The 20,369-nt window shown below is 40.3% G+C and overlaps 1 protein-coding gene across 12 annotated transcripts in view; it reads right to left on the bottom strand.

Moving 5' to 3' along the window:
- The window catches only part of CR2 (complement C3d receptor 2), a 35,487-nt gene extending 21,691 nt beyond the window's left edge, over nt 1–13,796 (bottom strand). Inside the window, exons 1-8 of one of the 12 annotated variants that reach the window (XM_047841149.1) lie at nt 13,534–13,693; nt 5,714–5,893; nt 4,303–4,402; nt 3,800–3,885; nt 2,829–3,227; nt 1,653–1,829; nt 1,469–1,571; nt 730–815 (exon numbers count right to left, since the gene is read on the bottom strand). In XM_047841149.1, coding sequence (XP_047697105.1) covers nt 730–815; nt 1,469–1,571; nt 1,653–1,829; nt 2,829–3,227; nt 3,800–3,885; nt 4,303–4,402; nt 5,714–5,893; nt 13,534–13,591 — 1,189 coding nt within the window. In that variant the 5' untranslated portion in view covers nt 13,592–13,693. Of the gene's footprint in view, nt 1–729; nt 816–1,468; nt 1,572–1,652; nt 1,830–2,828; nt 3,228–3,275; nt 3,376–3,799; nt 5,507–5,713; nt 7,535–13,533 lie in introns of those variants that run through there. The other 11 variants (XM_047841151.1, XM_047841152.1, XM_047841153.1 and 8 more) reach the window with 11 other exon arrangements.
- Between the last annotated feature and the right edge of the window lie 6,573 nt (nt 13,797–20,369).

Here is a 20,369-nt window from a genome sequence, read left to right on the forward strand (position 1 = left end):
TCTTAGTCTATAGTAGAATTCAAGCTACTTCATAAGGTTACAAGAAGCATCCAGTGAGCTAAGAGTACCTAAAAATGGCAGGCACAATACCTGGAACATACTAATAATTCAATGTCTGTTTCAAACACACAACTGGGGCCACAAGTGGTGAGAACACATTCTGTTTTGCTAGTGAAGGTACTGCGGCCTCACCACAGATCATTTGTCATCCTTTGATGCTGGACGCCTTTAAAAAAGCCACAGAAAGTGATCAGAGGTTTTGAATAATGACCTCACATCCTTTATTTACTTGTCCTAATGCACAAGAAGGATATTAATGGTTTACAGCTGTGTTGATATATGCACACCTTTCCTGAATGAGACTCAGAATGAAGGGAAAATGGCCAATTCCCACAACTTATGGCTGATTTCCATTTAGCTCCCAAGAGTTGCTCATCAGTAGAGGAACTGGCAAAAGAAGACATAGCCACGCCATTTCAACACATCGGTGCTACTCAGTTTCAACAGGGGGAACTTTCAAAGCATTTGTCTTTATATATATAGAATACCTAATACAATAGGTAGTCAAATAAATTTGGCTTTGGTCTGCCTCCCAGAACATAGAGAAGACTGGCATACATACATTCAAAGCACACATATGAAGAAGATGTTATGATTGATAAATGCATGGGAATACACCAAAAATCAAGGGGTAAGATCCATACTTGATGATTTTTGTTTTCTACTCACGTTCACAGACAGGAAACTTATTATTCCAGAGTACTCTCGTTCCTTCTGAGACACACTGACTAGAAGATTGGCCATTTAATCGGTACCTTAAACAATAAGGGGTAGCAAATCATCACCAGAACAAATCAGTTCTCGGCTGCACGGAATTAATCACTTCCCTCAAGTATGTGGTATTAATGGCCTCTATTTTTTAAATCATTTCTGACTTAAGGAAAAAGTCCAAGTTTGTGAATCAGCTCAGCTATGTGATGGCTTCAGACCAGGTAAAAACACAGAGGGAAAAAAAAATTCCTAACAATCATATTCTGTTTTTGTAGTCTCCATTTCCTCTTTGGAATCCAAATGTCAAGATTCTCTTTACCATTTATAAGGAGAAAACCTCAGTTCTCAGTGAAGAAAACGTCAAAGACCTTGTTCCCTAAGATCATTCCAAAGAACCCCTCTTAGTGAACCCCCATTATTCTCCATAATACGAGTCTTAATTTCTGACCCTTAATTTTGCTTTTTCAAATGGTTAAAGGACAATTTCTAGCTCTCTCTGGCTATGCACAATATATACATTTGGAGAAAATCAACAGGATTTGCTTAACAATGGAATTATGAGTCATATAAGATAAAGAAAATAAGAGAAAAAAATCAGAAAGAGCAAAAAATTTTTAACCATCTCTACAGATTAATCTTTGCAATGCTTAGCTATATATTATACGTCTCAATTCAGGCCCTCTCACCTCACACTCACCCCTTATCACAAGCAAACGAAACCTCTGCCCCAAGCTTGAGATTAGGGGGGACCACCACACGGCCATTGAGAAGTTGGTTTGGAATGGCATCACATGATTTTGCTAGGAAAAAAGAGACAAGGCTGGCACATGAAGAGTAGGAAACAATTGAGTTTCCTGAAGATGGAATAGAGATTTAGGCACCTTCACATTCAGGGGCTGTATGGCTCCAGGTTCCCAAGGATGTACACTGAATAGGGTTAGTTCCAATGAGGGTGTAGCTGGGGTCACAGCTGTAGGACACTTCCTGTCCAATTGGAAAGAATTCCTTATCCAAGATGTTATAACTACCATGGTTGATAGGTGGAGGTGGTAGACACCCTGAGAAAAGAACAGGACCAGAGGTCTTTTATTCCTGAAATAAGAACTTTCTCCTCTACAACCTAAGCCAACTTGAGGTGTGTAGGGGTGGGATGAAGGTAGCCATGTCAACTCTCCTAAGCAGAAGGCAGCGACTCCTTTGGGTGGGGTGGAGGTGGCGTGGAACTAACATGCATTACGTCTTTAGATATGATGAACCATGAAACTATCTGCTTTCCCTATCTTGATCTATGCTGGAAAACATTACACCCACTCATCATTTTCCATTTTATTTCACTAAAAAGGTCTCAGATATTCTCTCACTAATATTGTAGCCAAGGGAACCTAACTATTATAATACATTTTTATTACCAAAATCTACCTCTTTCTTCCTGCCGTCCCCAAACCAGGTTGATGAAGTTCCTGAGCCTTGTGGGAGGGGCTCCCAATATTGTCATGTTTTTAGTAAGTCAGACATTTCTCAATAACAGTAGGGGAGAAAGGCAGAATGGGGAAGTGACTCAATCTGAATTCTAGCCTTATTCCATAAAGGCCACATTCTCAACAGGAGCATGTATAATGTCTACAGTATTTTTAATCAAATTATGATTTGATTAAAATCAGATTCTGATTTGATTTGATTAAATTGACATCAGTCAATTTCCTCTATTGGCACGGCCAATAGGATTCAGAGTTTATTTTATCCTCATTTAAATAAAATCTAATCGCCTATGTCCTGGAAAAAGAATCTCTGATCATTGGCTCTGCTTTTCTTCGCTTTTCAAAGTGTCTTCTAATTTGCTCTACACTAATGGACATGTAGTACTGCCAAGAATATAGTAAATTTCCTACTTCTTCAACATTTAGATATTGCTTTGAAAGTATACCTTCAAATTCTTTAACCAAGATACCGAACTACATATACTATCTTTCCCCTTCTTTTTTCCACAGGTACCATGTATCTATTTCTCTAAAAGTTTCATTTTGTTTCTAGATCCCCAGAGTTTCAGCCCAACTCACCCTTAAAGCACTTTGGCAGTGGAGGATTCCATTTGCTGTTTGCTTGGCACCATACTATGTTGCTGCCTTTCATGGTAAAGCCAGGCTTACACCTAAACATCACAGTATCATTTAAATAAAATGAACGTCCAAATCCAGATTCTATAATTCCGTTTTCGACTTCTGGAATTGGGCACTTGACTAAAGTAATACACTGAGGGGGAGGGCCACTCCAGATGCCAACTCGATTGTCTTTGCTGGTACAATATATGGACTTCTCACCCACGAGGTCAAACAACTTTTTTCCATTCTGTCCAACGTGGCACTTATAAGTCACCACCATTCCATAGTAAAAGTTCTCTCTACTGCTGCTGTAAAAATCCCCATTGGAGATGGCTGGGGGTGGTGCACAAGGAATAGCTTTTGGGGGGTAGGTGGGAAAAAAGAGAAGGCATTTAAATGTTATACCTTCTTGGAATCTTGTCTTCACTCTTGCAAACCACACTTCAATTCAGCCAACAATTAACCCAGATTGTTGAAACTCTACATCCTCATCTCAAAGATCGTTCTAAATAGGAAGTAGCAAGGTAGGAAGATTCATGGAACTGGCCTGAAGAAAACTTAAAAAAAAACTGTGATCTGGTCACCAGTCGCTCCTTCTACTGCAAAGTACAGATAAACTATTCTGGGAACACCTAGGATGGCCGACATTCTGCATAGAATAAAGATGGCAGTGTGTAATCTCATAGTGTATTTTAGATTCAAGCACTTATTCACTATGAAATAACTTATCCTCTAAGAACAGTAATCAAAGGAAAGTGTGGTGAGACTGGGAGGCATGGAAGAAGATAAACCACAGCTCTGTACCCAGAGCTACCCAAACCAAGTGTAACTCTCCTGGGTACTTGTTTTGATGTGTAGATGCCCAATTTCCCTCTAGAAGGGGACAAGAGGAATTGCAAAGGGTATGACAACGGGATCATTTTACTCACATTCACAAAAAGGCATGTCCTTATCCCAGGTTACAATATTGTCTGAGATAATACATGTAGCAGATGAATCACCAATGAGTCGATATCTAAAGACAAACAGATGAGTGATCATCTCCCAGCTAGATGTACATTTTAGGAAAGCTTAGTTCTTCCTCTACTGAAATAATGGCAAAGAATAGATCATCATGTAAGACAAGTAATGGTGATAAACTAAGGACTCATACAAAAAATTCAACAATCCGAAGCCAAATGACATTTGGCTCCTGGTCAGTAATGCTGGAGATGTAAAATTAGAAGAAGAGTAGCCCAAATTTCTTTCTCTTCTAGTGGGTATTCTTGAAGTGTTGTCTCTGGAGCAGATCAGGGTGGTAGTTCTCTTTTTGCTTATCTATGTTTAAGGGTAAATGGCAATTACTTGGATCTCTTTTGGAAAACTGATGTTTTATGGTTGAAACCACTGTTCTAATACCCATGTATTCTGGAGATGTCTCCTGCCAACTCACCCTTTATCACAAGAATATGTAATTGTTGACCCAAACAGGACACCCGTGGGTATGAGGACAGAGCCATGGAGGAGTTCTCCAGGACTCCCACATGATTTACCTATAATGGAAAACAAAACAAAATTTGGGACTGGGATTTGGGGGATGTTCTGTGTTTCATATTAGATACCAACCTGACTGGACTTGCCAACTAGCCTACTTAAATTAATTCGAAGACAGTTTTGATATCTACAAAACTTGTATCCTCCAAAGGGTCAGTCAACTTCAGAACACTATCTGTTTGAAGCATGCACTCTCTATTTCTGAGCATGGATGCAAACATTATTTGTGGTCAACCATAATTTATAATCTGTATTTCCCCTTTTTTATATCCTGTCAGTTGATGGCATCATCTACCAAGTCTGTGGCTTAAAAAACCTCATAGACATCATTTCCTTTCTGTAACTCATCCTCCACCTACTGCTCTTCACTCAATTGGTTACCAAATTTTAGCGACTGGGTTCCAGAAATCTCTCTCCAAACCAACTATGTAGTCATTGCTGTAATCTCTCATTGGATCATTGAGTACCAAAATTTACCTTTCTATCTTTGGTCTCCATTGGTTTAATACATCTTCTATAGCACAGCACACACTATCTTTCGGAAGCACAAATATGGCCATGCCCCTCCCCACACTGAAAAACTTACAATGACTTACCACTGTTTATTGGGGAAAAAATGCATGGCCCATCAAAATTAAGCTTCAATACACTTAATTAACTATTATTCCCCACTATGTACCTTATACTCCAGCCACATTGAATTTTTCTGTTTTCCAAAGATGTCCTGTTCTTTTATAGCTCTATGCTTTCGAATATGCTATTTCCTCTGCCTATAATGCCTACTTTTGCCTAATTCTCCAAGACAGTATTATTTACTTCCCTGCAGAGCTTTATACCTATAAATAAATTACATAATAGTACAGCATTTATTTAAAAGTCAGTCTTTACAGCTAGTATAGGAGCTCCTCAAAGGCAAAGACTAGCTAATTTTTATGTGTATTCCCAGCCCCATCATCCAGCCTAATGCTTCACACCTAATGGTTACTAAAAAATATTTCTTGGATTGAATGGGACAAGAATGAGGTGACACACACGTGTTCCTTGTATACTAACTCTTAAGCTCATTTAACACAGTATAGAGACTGTAGAACAAAGCTGTGGAGATTACAGGATAAACAGGGCTGGCCAGCTGTGATGATTTAACCCCAATACCCAATATTATTCTTGGGAGTAAAAGAAACATGGAGAACCCAGGAGCACCCTTCATTTGAAATCATGTAGTAATTTTCTGGTCTTTCACCTTGAAAATAATAGGCTATCTCACAGAGGTACAGATAGACCCAAAGATGCTTCTATTACAGATTACTCACGTTGACACAATCGCTGAGGATCTGACCACTTGGAGGTTTTTAGGCAGGTGATAAGGAATGACATCTTGATATACCCAGGAAGGCATTCATATTCCCAAGATGTCCCAACAGCAAACTCAGACTGATCACTCTGAATTTTAGGCTTAGCAAAATGATACCTTGGCAGGAACTTACACTGACCTAGAGACAAAGACCACAGGAATATCAAAACTAGGAAAGGCTGGCACTGCCACTCCGCTGCTTTTTTGTCACCGATCATCCTGACAATTTTGATCTTTAGAAAGTAATCCTAAAATAGGGCAACATTTTCTGGGACAAAGAACATATGGGTGAATATACAGAGATATAAGCTCAGAAGTTCAAAGACTTTTTAGGATGGACTAAGAGGAAGAGCTCGAGAAAATAAATTTTACAAAATTCCATAAGGACCTTGGAGTTGTTTCATCTCCTTAAAGACTCGTTAAAAAAACTAAGCCTTATAAATCAAAGCTTTTCTGGGATAGCACAGGGAACAAAAGTGCATCAGAGACCTTGTAAGCTTAGCACATGTATGATCTTCTAAAATTACTTTAATGAATTAACATTACTCTGTTAATCATTAAACCTTTAGGTCTTAGCAAGACAAAAATACATTTATTAATTCTTCGTTACTTTATTCCTTTAACCTAATAGTGTAATATGCCTCTTAAGAGACCACAGTATATAATTCTGATGGGTACTAGATAAAAGGAACTAGTCATTTTGAAATAGTTCCCTGTGATTTAAAATAGTATGATGATGATGATGTTTAATGAAACAAATATCATCATAGGTGATGGGTGAGAAACTGTAACACCCATATACTTGAGGATGTACCTGGAAAAGTCATTTTTCTAGGTATGAAAGAGAGCTCAAGTTTCGATGCCAGAATGGCAGAATATCTGAATATCGCATTTATAAATCTTTCTTTTTCAAAGAAGTTTGACACAGGTACAGGTGAAAGTCCAAGAACAAACATGAACAAAATGACACAAAGGCAGACGTAGAGCTCCCAAGGTTGTAGCCAGACTCGGCCTTTCGGTAGCCAGACACTTCTGTTGGAGAAGTCATAGACAGGGTCTAAGAACAGCCATCACTGTTAGGACCCAGATCACTGTAGGTCTTCTTCTAGTTCTCTCAACTCCTTTGTTTTTCTTCATTAACCCCCACAAATATCTCCAATTGCATACCTGTGCAAAACAGCAAGACTCTGTAGGGAAAGTAAAGGTTTGACCTCAACGAACACCATCTTCACGATCCTGGTATTTCTTGTACCAAGTCATCCTAAGCAAGTGATTTAATCTCTAAATACATAATGTGAATAGGGGCAATACCAAATAATGCTCTACAAACCGGAAAGCCAATTTAAAGTTGTAATAATCAGTAGCAATGACATGGCCTAAGATGGAACTGAGACCTAAAAGCAGGAAGAGCAGAATACTTTATAACATGATCTTCTGGGGCGAAAGGAGAGAAGGGTCATACTTTCTGGATGGGAAATAATGATAAAACCTTATCCCCGTTAAGAAGACTCGAGGACCCCGTCTCTTTTGGGGGACAAGAGTTATTTGTAACAAATTGCCAAAAATCTAGGTCACGGAAAGAATTTCCCTCAATCATGGTCTCTGCCATCTCAGAAAAAAAAGGTTAGTCCATGAGCCATTAAGAAGACTTTTCTTCAGGGTCACTGTACCCTCTTTACACCTTTCTATTATCAGGAGGAAAAAAAAATCAGAGTAGATCGCGACTGGATCTAAAACAGAGTTGGGGCGCCTGGGTGGCTCAGTCGGTTAAGCGTCCGACTTCGGCTCAGGTCACGATCTCACTGTCCGTGAGTTCGAGCCCCGCATCGGGCTCTGTGCTGACCGCTCAGACCCTAGAGCCTGTTTCGGATTCTGTGTCTCCCTCTCTCTCTGACCCTCCCCGGTTCATGCTTTGTCTCTCTCTGTCTCAAAAATAAATAAAACGTTAAAAAAAATAAATAAATAAAACATAAAAAATAAAACAGAGGATAGTGGTTAAGACACCGACATATGCATTCTTCAAAAGGTGTTAAAAACTAAAGAGGCAAAGCAGTTCCCGGAGAGCAGGGATACATTTCACTCTTTACTTGGGTCCAAGGGGCCTTACCTAGAATTGCTTAGAAATCCATTCGAAATGAAAGAAGAACACATATATAAGATAATAAAAATAAAATGGAAAATTAGGTCAGAAGGCAGATAGGAAAAATTATTATTGAGAACGAGAATTATTATAACCAAACGCTTTAACAATGGGTTTCCTGACTCATCATTTTTGGTTTTGTTTTTCCTTTTTTTAAATGTTTTCTTTTTTATTTTGAGCGAGAGAACGCGCACAGCTGTGTACATGCTGGGGAGGGACAGAGAGAGAGAGAGAGAGAGAATCCATGCTGACAGCCTGGGGCCTAATGTGGGGCTCGAACTCACGAAGTGTGAGATCATGTTCTGAGTCAAAACCAAGAGTCAGACACTTAACTGACTGAGCCACCCAGGCGCCCCTGATCATTTTTGAATGGCAGTTATGCATATTAACCAAGGTACTGTCCCAAACACAGGAGACACTCTAGTGAACATTAGAAACAAGGTTCCCACGCTCACCGAACTCATACTCCAATAGAGGGAGACAGACAGACAGGTACTACCAGTAAATAAACGGTATGTAAAGGAAATAAATGGGGCGATGTGTCACAATGTAACGTGCCAGAAGGAGGAGGGGACGGAGAGGCATTCGACCATCAGCTTGTGATGGTTTAGGAAGGCCTTTGAAGAGGAGGCATTTGAGTTGTGACCGGAGAAGGAGCCAGTCGGGTGAAGCATGGAGTAAAAGCATTTTAGGCAGAGGTCTAAGAGCAGGGATAGACAGAAGGCAAGTGTGGCTCTAATGTAGTGATCACAACAGAGCGGTAGGAGATCAAGTTAGAAAGTTCAGCGGTGGGGGGGGGGGGGGCGGTTCATATGAGGCTTCTTAGGCCATAGTAAGAAGTCTGGATGCTCTCCTAAGTGGAAGCTACCAGAGAGTGCAAGCAGGAGAGTCACATGACCCGATTTACCTTTTAAAAAGAATAGCCTGGCAAGTGAGGATAAGTTTGGAATATATTTTATAAGTAGAATTTAGAACAAAAACTTCTTGTTGCATTAGATGTGGGGGTAAGGAAAGGGCAGGATTCAGTAATGTCTTCCAGGCTACTTGTAGCGACTTGAGCTACTTGGTTGATGGTAAGACCGTGAACTAAGATAGGAACGCACCGGTGTGTGTGTGTTGTGGAGTGTGTGCAGTTGGTTTTATGTTAGTCTTGGTATATTTAACACATTTACTGGGAACCCATATGGAGACGCAGGAGGGAAGTCGGCTACACAAACTTTCTACTCAGGAGAGAGTTCAAGCCTACAGATAGGAAATGAGCCATCAACATATAAATAGTATTTAAAGCCATGAGACTGGATGAGGTCTCTTAGGAAAAAGGAATGGAGAAAAACAGGAGGCTCAGGGCTGAGCCCCCAAACCCTATAATATTTAGAGATAGGGCAAAACAGACCCAGAGCAACCAGAGAGGTACAGAAAAAAAAAAAAAAAACTTGATAAGAGTGCCCTGTTTTGGAAGAGGAGAATGAAAACTGTTCCAAGAGAGAAGAAAGAGTCAGCTTCTGCTGAAAGACCGAGACAGAGGAGGATAGAAAAAATGGCCATTGGATGCGTCAGCATGAAGGTCAGTGGTAACCTTAGAGAGAGTAGCTTCGGGAGAATGTGGGGGAAGGAGCCTGTCTGGAGTGGGTGAAGGAGATAAAGAGAAGCGAGCAAGTAGTCCATGAGGAGTTTTGCTGAGAAGGATGAGAAGAGGGCTGGGAAAATGGAGTTTCACTAGGCCATGAGAAGTCTCCTGACGACCTCAATCAAGAATGTCCCAGCATGTTTAACTGCTGGTGGGGATGATCCAACAGGGAGATGCAACTAGGTGATACGAGATGGGGTATACGCAGAAGTCAAGTGCTGGCACACCGTAATTCTGAAGGAGGAGTGGACTCCAGTCAAGAGAAAGGATACTTTTTCCGTTGTTACAGGAGGAAAAAGAACGTTCTTACTGAACTCCTTGTTACATGCTAGTGTGAGGGATTCATCAGGCAGTAAGACAGATAAAGACCTTGTTTTCATGGAACTTGTATTTCAACGAGAGAACAGACAAGCCAGTGAAAAAAAGAAATAAGAAGTTTTCATAGGATGAGAGATAGGTGCTCTGTGGAAAATAGAACACGGTCGTGTGATAGAGCGTGACCTGGGGTACAGACTACTTCCGATGAGAGTCAGAGAAGGGTGACAGTGGAGCAAGAGACCTGAATGTCGAAGAGACAGGCAAGGGATGATACGTAGGATGAGCATTTCAACAGAGGGAGCCCCTAGTGCCAAAGCTAAACAAACGTCACTGTGTTCAAGGAACAGAAAGAGGGCCAGTGTGGCTGGAACAGAGGGAGTGAGGGAGAAGAACAGAGAATTTCAGAGACAGACAGATCTATGGTCAAGGTTAAAGAGCATGGATTTGTTTCTAACGTGATTGGAAGCCCTTGGCAGGGTTTAAGCAGGGGAAAGAATCTGAGCTCAGATGGAGACAGATGATTGGCAAATAAGGGAATTCCTATTTAATGATTTTCTTTTCTTAGTGTAGGATGAAATGAAGTGGTCAGTCTAGGCAAGAGTGAAATTTAAGAGCAGGACATTAGAATCGGTTTATGCAAACAGACAAAAGGAGAAAAGCGGGAAATCACTCTAAGAAGGGAATTCACTTCCCATATGACTTTGCTCATAGCAGTGCACCCTATAGACACTTGCTTCAGAATCTTCCAGAGTACTTGTTAAACTCAGCTTCCTGGGCCACACCCCAAACCTATGAATCTCTGAAGAATGAGACGGAACCCAGGAACCTGAATTTTTAAAAGGCACTTCAATTCCTCCAAAAATTAAAAATGGAACTACCATATAATCCAGCAATTCCACCTTTGGGAATGTATTGAAAGGAAATGAAAGCACACACTCAGAAAGATCTGCACCCCCATGTTCATTGTAGCATTATCTACAATAGCCAAGACATGGAAACCACCTAAGTGTCCCTCAATAGATGAACAGATTAAGAAGTTGTGATATATACATACACAACACAATATTATTCAGCCATTAAAAATGCCAGAATCCTACCATTTGTGATACCATGGATGGACCTTGAAGTCATTATGGTAAGTGAAGTAAGTTAGACAGAGAAAGACAAATCCTGTATGATCTTGCTTATATGTGGACTCTAAAAACAAACAACAAACAAAATCCAAAGAGCCACACCATATTCGTAGAGAAAGAGATCAGATTGGCGGCTACCAGAGGCGGGATTGGGGGAGGGCAGATTGTAAGAAGGTGGTCAAAAGGTGCAAACTTCTAGTTATAAGGTAAATAAGTACTAGGAGATAATGCTCAACATGGTGATTCTAGCGGATGCTGCTGTAGGATACATAGGAAAGTTAAGAGACCAGATCCCAAGCATTCTCATCACAAGGAGAACTTTTCGTTTCCCTTTTATTGTATCTCAATGAGATGATGCATGTTAACTAAACCTATGATGGTAATCGTTTCCCAGTATCTGTAAATGAAGCCATCATGGGGTATACCTTAAACTTATACAGCGATGTATGTCAATTATTTCTCAACAAAACTGGAAAAATCACTAAATTTTGCAAAAGGTACCTCAAGAGTTTCTTAAGAATGCTCAAGGTCAAGAACTGGCCATGAGCTAAGGAACGGTCTGCGGGACGCACACAGTAGAAGCAAAAGTCAGAAGGGATGTGTGGGCACAGCACCAGCAAAGGACCGTGGTGGTGGTGGCAGGGGGGAGGGGACAGTCAGGCAATAGGATGAACAGTAGAAGCGATGGGGAGTCAGGAGGGGCATGTTTAGATGAGATCCAATGACAAAAAGCTTGAAAGGCTGAGGCATTAGATTTTTTTTTAAATTTTTTTTAACGTTTATTTATTTTTGAGACAGAGAGAGACAGAGCATGAATAGGGGAGGGGCAGAGAGAGAGGGAGACACAGAATCAGAAGCAGGCTCCAGGCTCTGAGCCGTCAGCCCAGAGCCCGACGCGGGGCTCGAACTCACGGACCGTGAGATCGTGACCTGAGCCGAAGTCAGACGCTTAACCGACTGAGCCACCCAGGCGCCCCTGATTTTTTTTTTTTTTTAATCCCACAGGCAGTGGGAAGCCCTCTTACATTTTTGAGCAACGGAGTGGAGTAATGAAAAAACATATCTAGATCTAGATCTAGATCTAGATAAGATATGTTAAAATGTTGGTGGTCACCACTGGTAAGTTAAAGGCGGTTATCAGAGTCACTGGTAAGAGAGGAGGTTGTTACACAGGTAATCAATCATATGCTCAGGATTAGAATATTGGTGGGTGGGCGCAAAGACAAACAAGGGAAGCACATTAGCTGGAAGCAGACAGGGAGGCCTGGTCGTTCATGAGTCTCCAGTTAAGTGGCCAGAGAGGACGGTGGCACGCTGGTACTGGGCTGGGGGGGGGGGGACTCTCGGGCATACTTGGAAGGGGCGCTGAACTGGCAGGGCCGGAGTAGAACCTGATTTTCAATGGATAATATCCTCTGCAAATTTTAGTAATAGGAACAGAGCGTCAGTGAGAAGTCAGGTCTGGAACCCTGCCATGCAGAGGTGTTAGAGAAAGTTGTGAACGCGCACTTGTTCAAAGGGAGTTCATGCGTAGGAAAGAGAGATGAAGATGTTGGTCTGGGGGAAATGTCCAACCGAGGGCCCGGAGAAAGCAGAATGTCAGGAAGCAAAGTAAGCTGTAACAGAACCATTGATTGTATGCAGGATGCCTTAGCAAGGCGGGGGAGGGGGGGTTGCGGATTATGCCTAGATGCTGGCTCCATAAAACCGGATCTATACAGTAATCTCAGGACTGGTATTTAGTAGTAACAAGTAACGCCTGACCTTCATTCGCCTAATTTCATCTCACACTCAGGGCAGCGCTGTAAGGTGGTAGGGCAGCTTACCGCACTAGCTTCATTTCACAGATGAGGAAACTGAGGGTCAGGGAGCTAAAAGACTTGCCAAAAGTCACCCAGTTATTGGAATGTGCAGATAGTAAACTTTTAACTAAGATTTCACTCTACCCTGGAGACAATGACAAAGTTAGACCCACGTTGTAGCCAAGAGATTCTAGTCTTAACAAACTGCTGTGCTTCTCTAAAATGAAGCCAATCGCGGGTGGGGGGAGTTAGCATCAACGTGGAAGGAGACCTTCTGGGGCCCTTGCCATTGCAGAAGGTAAATAACACGAAGGCTGTAGTTTTAATTCACATACCAAGTTTCCTCCAATAGCTCTAGGTGTTTGTCATTTAGGATCTCTTTACCAGCATCGCATCAAAGCGCAGACGATGGGAGAACCAAGCCCACAGCGGGAGGTCTTCGCACACCTGGGCCCCGTAGGGTTTGGTTACGTGGCCAGCGTTATGAGCGCTTGCAGACCTCGGGCGAGTGCGAGGAGCATCCGCTGAGTCCCCGGGGGCCGGGAACCCGGACAGCGCAGAGCGAGTGATCCCAGCCCCGGGAGGAGCCAGTGAGCACATTTAGGACCAGGAGATCCTAGGGGTCCCCCAGAGCGAGCGGGAGGCAGTCAAGCGTCCGGCCCTGACCCCACCTTCTCACTTACTCCGTTTTGCATCGCCGCACAGAGGCGTCCCTGCCCCAGACGTGTCCCTACCTCCGTGCTCCCCCTCCCAGCTCACCGAGGACCCCCGGCGCGAAGAGTGCCAAGACGACGCAGAACAGGCCCGCAGCGCCCATGCCCCGGCGGCAGCCCCAGCGGCGGGATGCGTTCCGAGACGCCCGAGCCTCCGGCAGCTCCGAGAAAACGCGGCTGAAGCAACAGACGGCGACAAGGGAGGGAGGGGGGGCCCTTAAATAGAGCCTGGCACCACGTGCTAGCTTTGCGCGCACACCTGCAGGCTGCCTGGGGCGGGACGCAGGCGCCTGTTAGGTTGGCCGTGGCTGCGAGGCGTCCGCCTGAGGGGGCGACGGGGTCAGGGGGGCAGAGGGGCGGAGCAACTGTGACCCGGTCTTTGGCTCAGGCTCTAGCCCTCAGCGTTGTGGCTTTCCAACCTTTTCTACCGTGCAACGATGCGTCCACTTCGTCTTTTCTGGAGAAATGAAACACGTTTCACAAACTAGGACTCACCGTTGCTAATCTACACTGCTCCATCCCATCCCATCCTATCCCAAAATTCTGGTTTGACTCCACTAAAATATTTTCAAAAGCTATTAATGTTTCAAATCCTCTGTTCAAAGAAATCGTTTACTTAGAAAGGAAATTTACAAGCAGCAGTCCCCTCTGCTGTTTGGCCCTTTTTATTTTGAAGCAATTTCTACAGAAAGTTTTGAGAACAGTACCACGAATTCCCATATACCCGTCACCCAGATTATCCGCTGTTAACATGGCACTATTATTTTCTTTATTATTCCTTCTATAGACAGTTAGATGACATATAGGTGTAATTATATAGAGATCGATCTAGATGTGTGCACACATACATACATATGATTCTATAATTATAGAATTGTTACTTTGGAACTGAAGTAAGGTGAAGGTATGATACCCCCTGCTATAAATACTTGGTGTGCGTTTTTCCTAAAAACAAGGACATTCTCTTGCATAACTAAGTAAATGCACAAAAACAGGAAATAAACATTGAAATATCTAAGCAACAGGCTATCCTCAAATTTCTCCACTCATCTCAGTAATCTTTATTATTGCAATCTCTCTCTCTCACCCTTTCGTTTTTCCGGTCCAGAATCATTCAAGGTTCACACATTACTTTAGCAGGTTATGTCTTTTACTTCCCCTCATTTATCTGTAAAAGATCCTCGGCCCTTTTTATGTCTCTCATGACCTTGATGTTTTTGAAGAGTACACAGCAAGTATTTTTGTAGAATGATTTTTATGTTGGTTAGCTATTGCACAGTAACAGATTACCCTATGCTCACTGGTTTAAAGCAAGGGCAAGAATTTAGTATCTCACACAGTTTCTGTGTGTCAGGAATCCAAGAACAGCTTAGCGAGGCAGTTCTGGCTCAGGCTTGTCTTGAGGCTGTAGTCCAAACATCAGCCAGAACTGGTTACCTGAAGGCTGGGCTTGCCCTGGAGGATCCAGGTCTAAGAGGGCTCACTCATGGCTGTTGGCTGCAGGCCTCATAGTCCCAACATGTGGACCTCACCATAGGACTATTTGAGTCTCCTTGTGACATGGCAGTTGGCTTCTCCCAGGAAAAGAGAGAAGGGCAGATGCCACAATGTCTTTTATAATCTGTTCTCAGAAGTCACACTATGTTATTTCCACAGTATCCTATTGGATAGTGCGATGGTTAATTTTATGTGTCAACTTGTCTGGGCTGTAGGATGTTCAGATATATAGTCAAACATTATTCTGAGTCTTCCGGTAAGGGTGTTTTGGGACGAGATTAACATTTTTTTTTTTACAGTGGTAACTGATATTTTTATTCTTTCCATTTTGTTCTCCAGTTTTATTAACATATAATTGACATACTAGTTAAGGTATACAACGTAACGATTTGATAATGATTACCACAGTAAGCTTAGTTAACTACCGTAGTTACAATTTTTCTTCTTATATTAAGAACTTTTAAGATCTATTCATTTAAAATAAATGCACAATACAGTATTGTTAACTAGTCACTATGCTGTACATTACATCCCCAGAATTTATTTATCACGTAACAGGAAGTTTGTGCCTTTTGACCACCTTCACGCACTTTCCCCACTCCCCACCTGTGTCACATCTGGCAATCACCAATCTGTTCTCTATTTCTACAAGGTCAATTTTTTTTAGATTTCACATATAGGTTAGGTCATATAGTATTTGTCTTTCTCTGTATAACTTATTTCACTTAGCATAATGCCCTCAAAGTCTATCCAAGATTTTATTCTTTTTTATGGCTAAATAATATTCCACTACGTGTGTGTGTGTGTGTGTGTGTGTGTGTGTGCGCGCGCGCGCGCGCGTGTGTGTGTGTATCTCACGTTTTCTTTATCTGTTCATCTATCTCATTAAGACAGTGATTTCTTTTCCCCTTTGGATATATATTCACAAATGGAATTGCTGGATCATATGATAGTTCTATTTGTAATTTTTTGAGGAACTACTGTACTGGTTTCCCTAGTTGCTGCAACAATTCATATTCCCACTAAAAGTGCCTGAGGGTTCCCTTTTCTCCACACCCTCACCAACCCTTACCTCTTCTGTTTTTGATGATGGCGATTCTAACAGGTATGAGGTGATAGCTCATTGTGGTTTTGATTTGCATTTATTGATGTTGAGTATCTTCTCATGGTGGCTGTGCAGAAGCTTTTTAGTCTGATGTAGTCACATTTATTTTTTCTTATGTTGCCCTTGCTTTGGGTGTCAAATTAAAAAGTCATTGCTAAGACCAATGTCAAGGAGTTTACCCCCTATGTTTTCTTTTAGGAGTTTTATGGTTTCAGGTCTTATGTTCAAGTCTTTAATCCATTTTGAGTGGATTTTTGTGTATGGTGTAAGAGAGTGGTCCAGTTTCATTCTTTTGTGTGTGGCTGTCCAGTTTTATCAACACTATTTACTGAAGACATTATGCTTTTTCAATTGTATATTTTTGGCTCTCTTGTCATAAATCAATTAACCACATATGTTTGAACATATTTCTAAGTACTCTAAACTATTCCATTGAACTATGTGCCTGATTTCATGCAAATGCCATACAGTTCTGATTTTTATGGCTTTGTAATATAGTTTGAGATCAGGAAGTGTGATGCCTCCAGCTTCATTTTTTTCCTCAAGACTGCTTTGGTTATTCGGCGCTTTGGGGTTCCTTACAAATTCTAGGAATGTTTTCCCTGTTTATGTGAAAAGTGCCATTGGAATTTTGATAGGAATTGCATTGGACCCAAAAATCTCTTTGAGTAGCATGGCCTTTATAATAATATTAATTCTTCCGATTCATGAGTATGGAATATCTTTTCATTTATTAGTGTCATCTTCAATTTCTTTCATCAATGTCTTATAGTTTTCAGTGTGGAAATCTTTCACCTCCCTGATTAACTGTATTCCTAGGCATTTTATTCTTTTTGATGCAGTTGTAAATGGGATTGTTTTCTTAATTTCTCTTTCTGATAGTTTGTTGTTAGTGTATAGAAATGCGACAGATTTTTGTATATTGATTTTGAATCCTGCAACTTACTGAATTCAAATTGTTTGAATAGTTCAAACAATTTTTTTACGGAGTCTTTAGGGTTTTCTTTTATTTAAAAAATTTTTTAATGTTTATTTTTGAGAGAGACAGAGAGAGACAGAGTGTGAGTGGGGGAGGGACAGAGAGACTGAAAAAGACACAGAATCTGAAATAGGCTCCAGGCTCTGAGCTGTCAGCACAGAGCCCAACACAAGGCTCAAACTCATGAACTGTGACATCATGACCTGAGCCAAAGTCAGATGCTTAACTGACTGAGCCACTCACGTGCCCCTTTAGGGTTTTCTATATATAATATCATGTCATCTGCATATGGAGATAATTTTACTTCCTCCTTTCTGATTTGGATGGTTTTTACCTGTTTTCCTTTACTAATTACTCTGGCTAGGCCTTCCAGTACCATCTTGAATAAAATGACAAGAGTGGGCCTTCTTGTTTTGTTCTTGATCTTAAAGGTAAAGCTTTCAGCTTTTCACCACCGAGTATGATGTTAGCTGTGGGCTTGTCATATATGGCCTTTGTTATGTTGAGGTACATTTCTCTGTACCCCGTGTGTTGAGTTTGTATCATGAATTTCTGTCAAATGTTGGATTTTGACAATGTTTTTTCTGCATCTATGCATTTTTTTCTGCATCTATAAAAATCGTATGATTTTTACCCTCTATTTTGTTCATATGGTGTATCGCATTGATCAATTTATGGATGTTGAACCATCCTGGCATCCTTAGGACAAACCCCTCTTAATCATGGTGTATGATCCTTTCAATGTATTGTTGAATTCAATTTACCAATACTTTGTTGAGGATTTTTACATCTATGTTGATGATGTAATGTTCTGCAGTGTTCTTTTCTTGTAGTGTCTTTGTCTAGTTTTGGTCTGAGGGTAATGCTGGCCTTATAAAATGAGTTTGAAAGTATTCCCTTCTCTTTTATTTCTTTGAAAGACTTTGAAAATGATTGATATTAGTTCTTCTTTAAATGTTTAGCAGTATTCACCAGTGAAGCCATCTAGTCTGGACTTTTGTTTGTGGGGAAGTTTGTGATTACTGATTCCATTTTTTCACTAGTAATTGGTCTGTTCAGATTCAGTCCTGGTGGGTTATATGTTTCTCAGAATTTATGCATTTCTTCTAGGTTGTCCAAACAAGTTGTTCCAGTCTCAACTTGTATTTTTCCAGACACAACATTGAAATCTACCATTTCTTGTAAGAATGTTGGTTCTTTTGAGCAGAGTACAGTGTTTGAAAACCAAGATCTGGTTGCTAAGTATGTTCACTGCTATTGGAATATCATTGCATCTATACCCTTTCAGAAGGCAGTGTAGGAAATATATGTATGTATATAGATTCCTATATCTATTTAAATCTATTCCAGTCTATTTTTATATCTAAGTCATGAATTCATATCAGTTCTTCAAATTCAAACCCAATACCATAGATGTCATTTTAATGTTTACTTTTTCCATATTTGTACTTCCTTTCTTCAACAGCAAGATACCTAGTGCTCATATCCACCATGTATTAACTTATTTGCTCAATCCTAGAATACACAGAAAGTTTTGGAATTGTAATCCAATACCATGGTGGAAAGCAAACCTACTAGTTTTTAAGACTTTTATGTTTTTTTTTTTTTAGCCTGCGAGCATAAAAATAACATTGCTCTGTTCAAAAGTTACTTAGATTAATTATCGCACATCATCTCCGCTGACTTCAGTGTGGTTATGTTATACAGGTAAATTTATTTGTTCCCTTTGGATTTCATTTTAACTTTTCCTCTTTTTTTTAATGTTTGAATAATTTTATTTTTTTTAATTTTTAAAAATTAAAATTATCAGGGCTCAATCCCACGAACTGTGAGATCGTAACCTGAGCCTAAATTATAAATAATAATTTATAATAATAATTTATATTATATAAAAATTGTATATATAATTATATCATGTATTATATATAATTATATATAATATTATATATTATATATGTAATTATTTTATAATTCCATATAGTAAACATACAAGGACATGAATGATAGCATTGTAAGAGCAAAGAGTTTAAAACAATCTAGGTTATGTCTCTTGAGGCAAGAGAAACAAAAGCAAAAATAAACTAATTCACTTAGCATAATGCTCTGTAGCTCCATCCATGTCATTGCAAGTGACAAGATTTCATTCTTTTTATGGTTGGGTAGTACTCCATTCTCTCTATATACCACATCTTCTTTATCCATTCTTCAATCAATGGACACTTGGGCTCTTTCCCTAATTTGGCTATTGTTGATAGTGTTGCTATAAACACTGGGGTGCATGTATCCCTTCGGATCAGTGTTTTTGTATCGTTTGGGTAAATACCTAGTAATGCAATTGCTAGGTTGTAAGGTAGTTCTATTTTTAACTTTTTTGAGGAACCTCCATACTGTCTTCCATCCAGAGTGACTACACCAGTTTGCATTCCCACCAACAGTGTAAGAGTGTTTCCCTTTCTCTGCATTCTTGCCAGCACCTATTGTGTCCTGTGTTAATTTTAGCCATTCTGAGTGGTGTGAGGTGATATCTCATTGTAGTCTTGATTTGGATTTCCCTGATGATGAGTGATGTTGAGCATCTTATCATGTATCTGTTGGCCATCTGTATGTCTTCTTTGGAAAATTGTCTATTCGTGTCTTCTGTCCATTTTTTAACTAGATTATTCATTTTTTGGGGTGCTGAGTTTTATAAGTTCTTTATACATGTTGGATACTAATCCTTTATCAGATATATCATTTGCAAATATCTTCTCCTATTCTGTCAGTTGCCTTTTAGTTTTGTTGATTGGTTCCTTTGCTGTGCAGAAGCTTTTCATTTTGATGAAGTTACAATCATTTATTTTTGCTTTTGTTTCCCTTGCCTCAAGAGACATAACTTAGATTGTTTTAAACTCTTTGCCATTACAATGCTATCATGAATGTCCTTGTATATTTACTATATGGAATTATAAAATAATTTCTTTGAGAAATTTACCTAGGAGCAGAATTACTGGGTTATAGAGTATGTGTGTTATTCAATAGAAGAATACCAGATTGTATCCTCTGCATCATTCTATACTTCTAGCAACAGTGAATCAGGGACATTTTGCCTCTGTATTCTTGCCAACCCTAGACATTATCCAGCTTTCTGTTTTTTCCCTTCGCACAGGTGTGCAAATATCATGTGTTTGTGGCTTTTCTGCCTTGTAAACATTATCTAATGTAGTCAAATTGATCTATTGTTTTTAAATTGTATCTGGATTATGATCCATAGTGAGAAAGCCTTTACCCAGGTTATAAGGTATTTCATCCAAAAAATAAACAA

This window comes from Prionailurus viverrinus, chromosome F1 (genome assembly GCF_022837055.1).
Source record: "Prionailurus viverrinus isolate Anna chromosome F1, UM_Priviv_1.0, whole genome shotgun sequence".
NCBI classification, from domain to species: domain Eukaryota; kingdom Metazoa; phylum Chordata; class Mammalia; order Carnivora; family Felidae; genus Prionailurus; species Prionailurus viverrinus.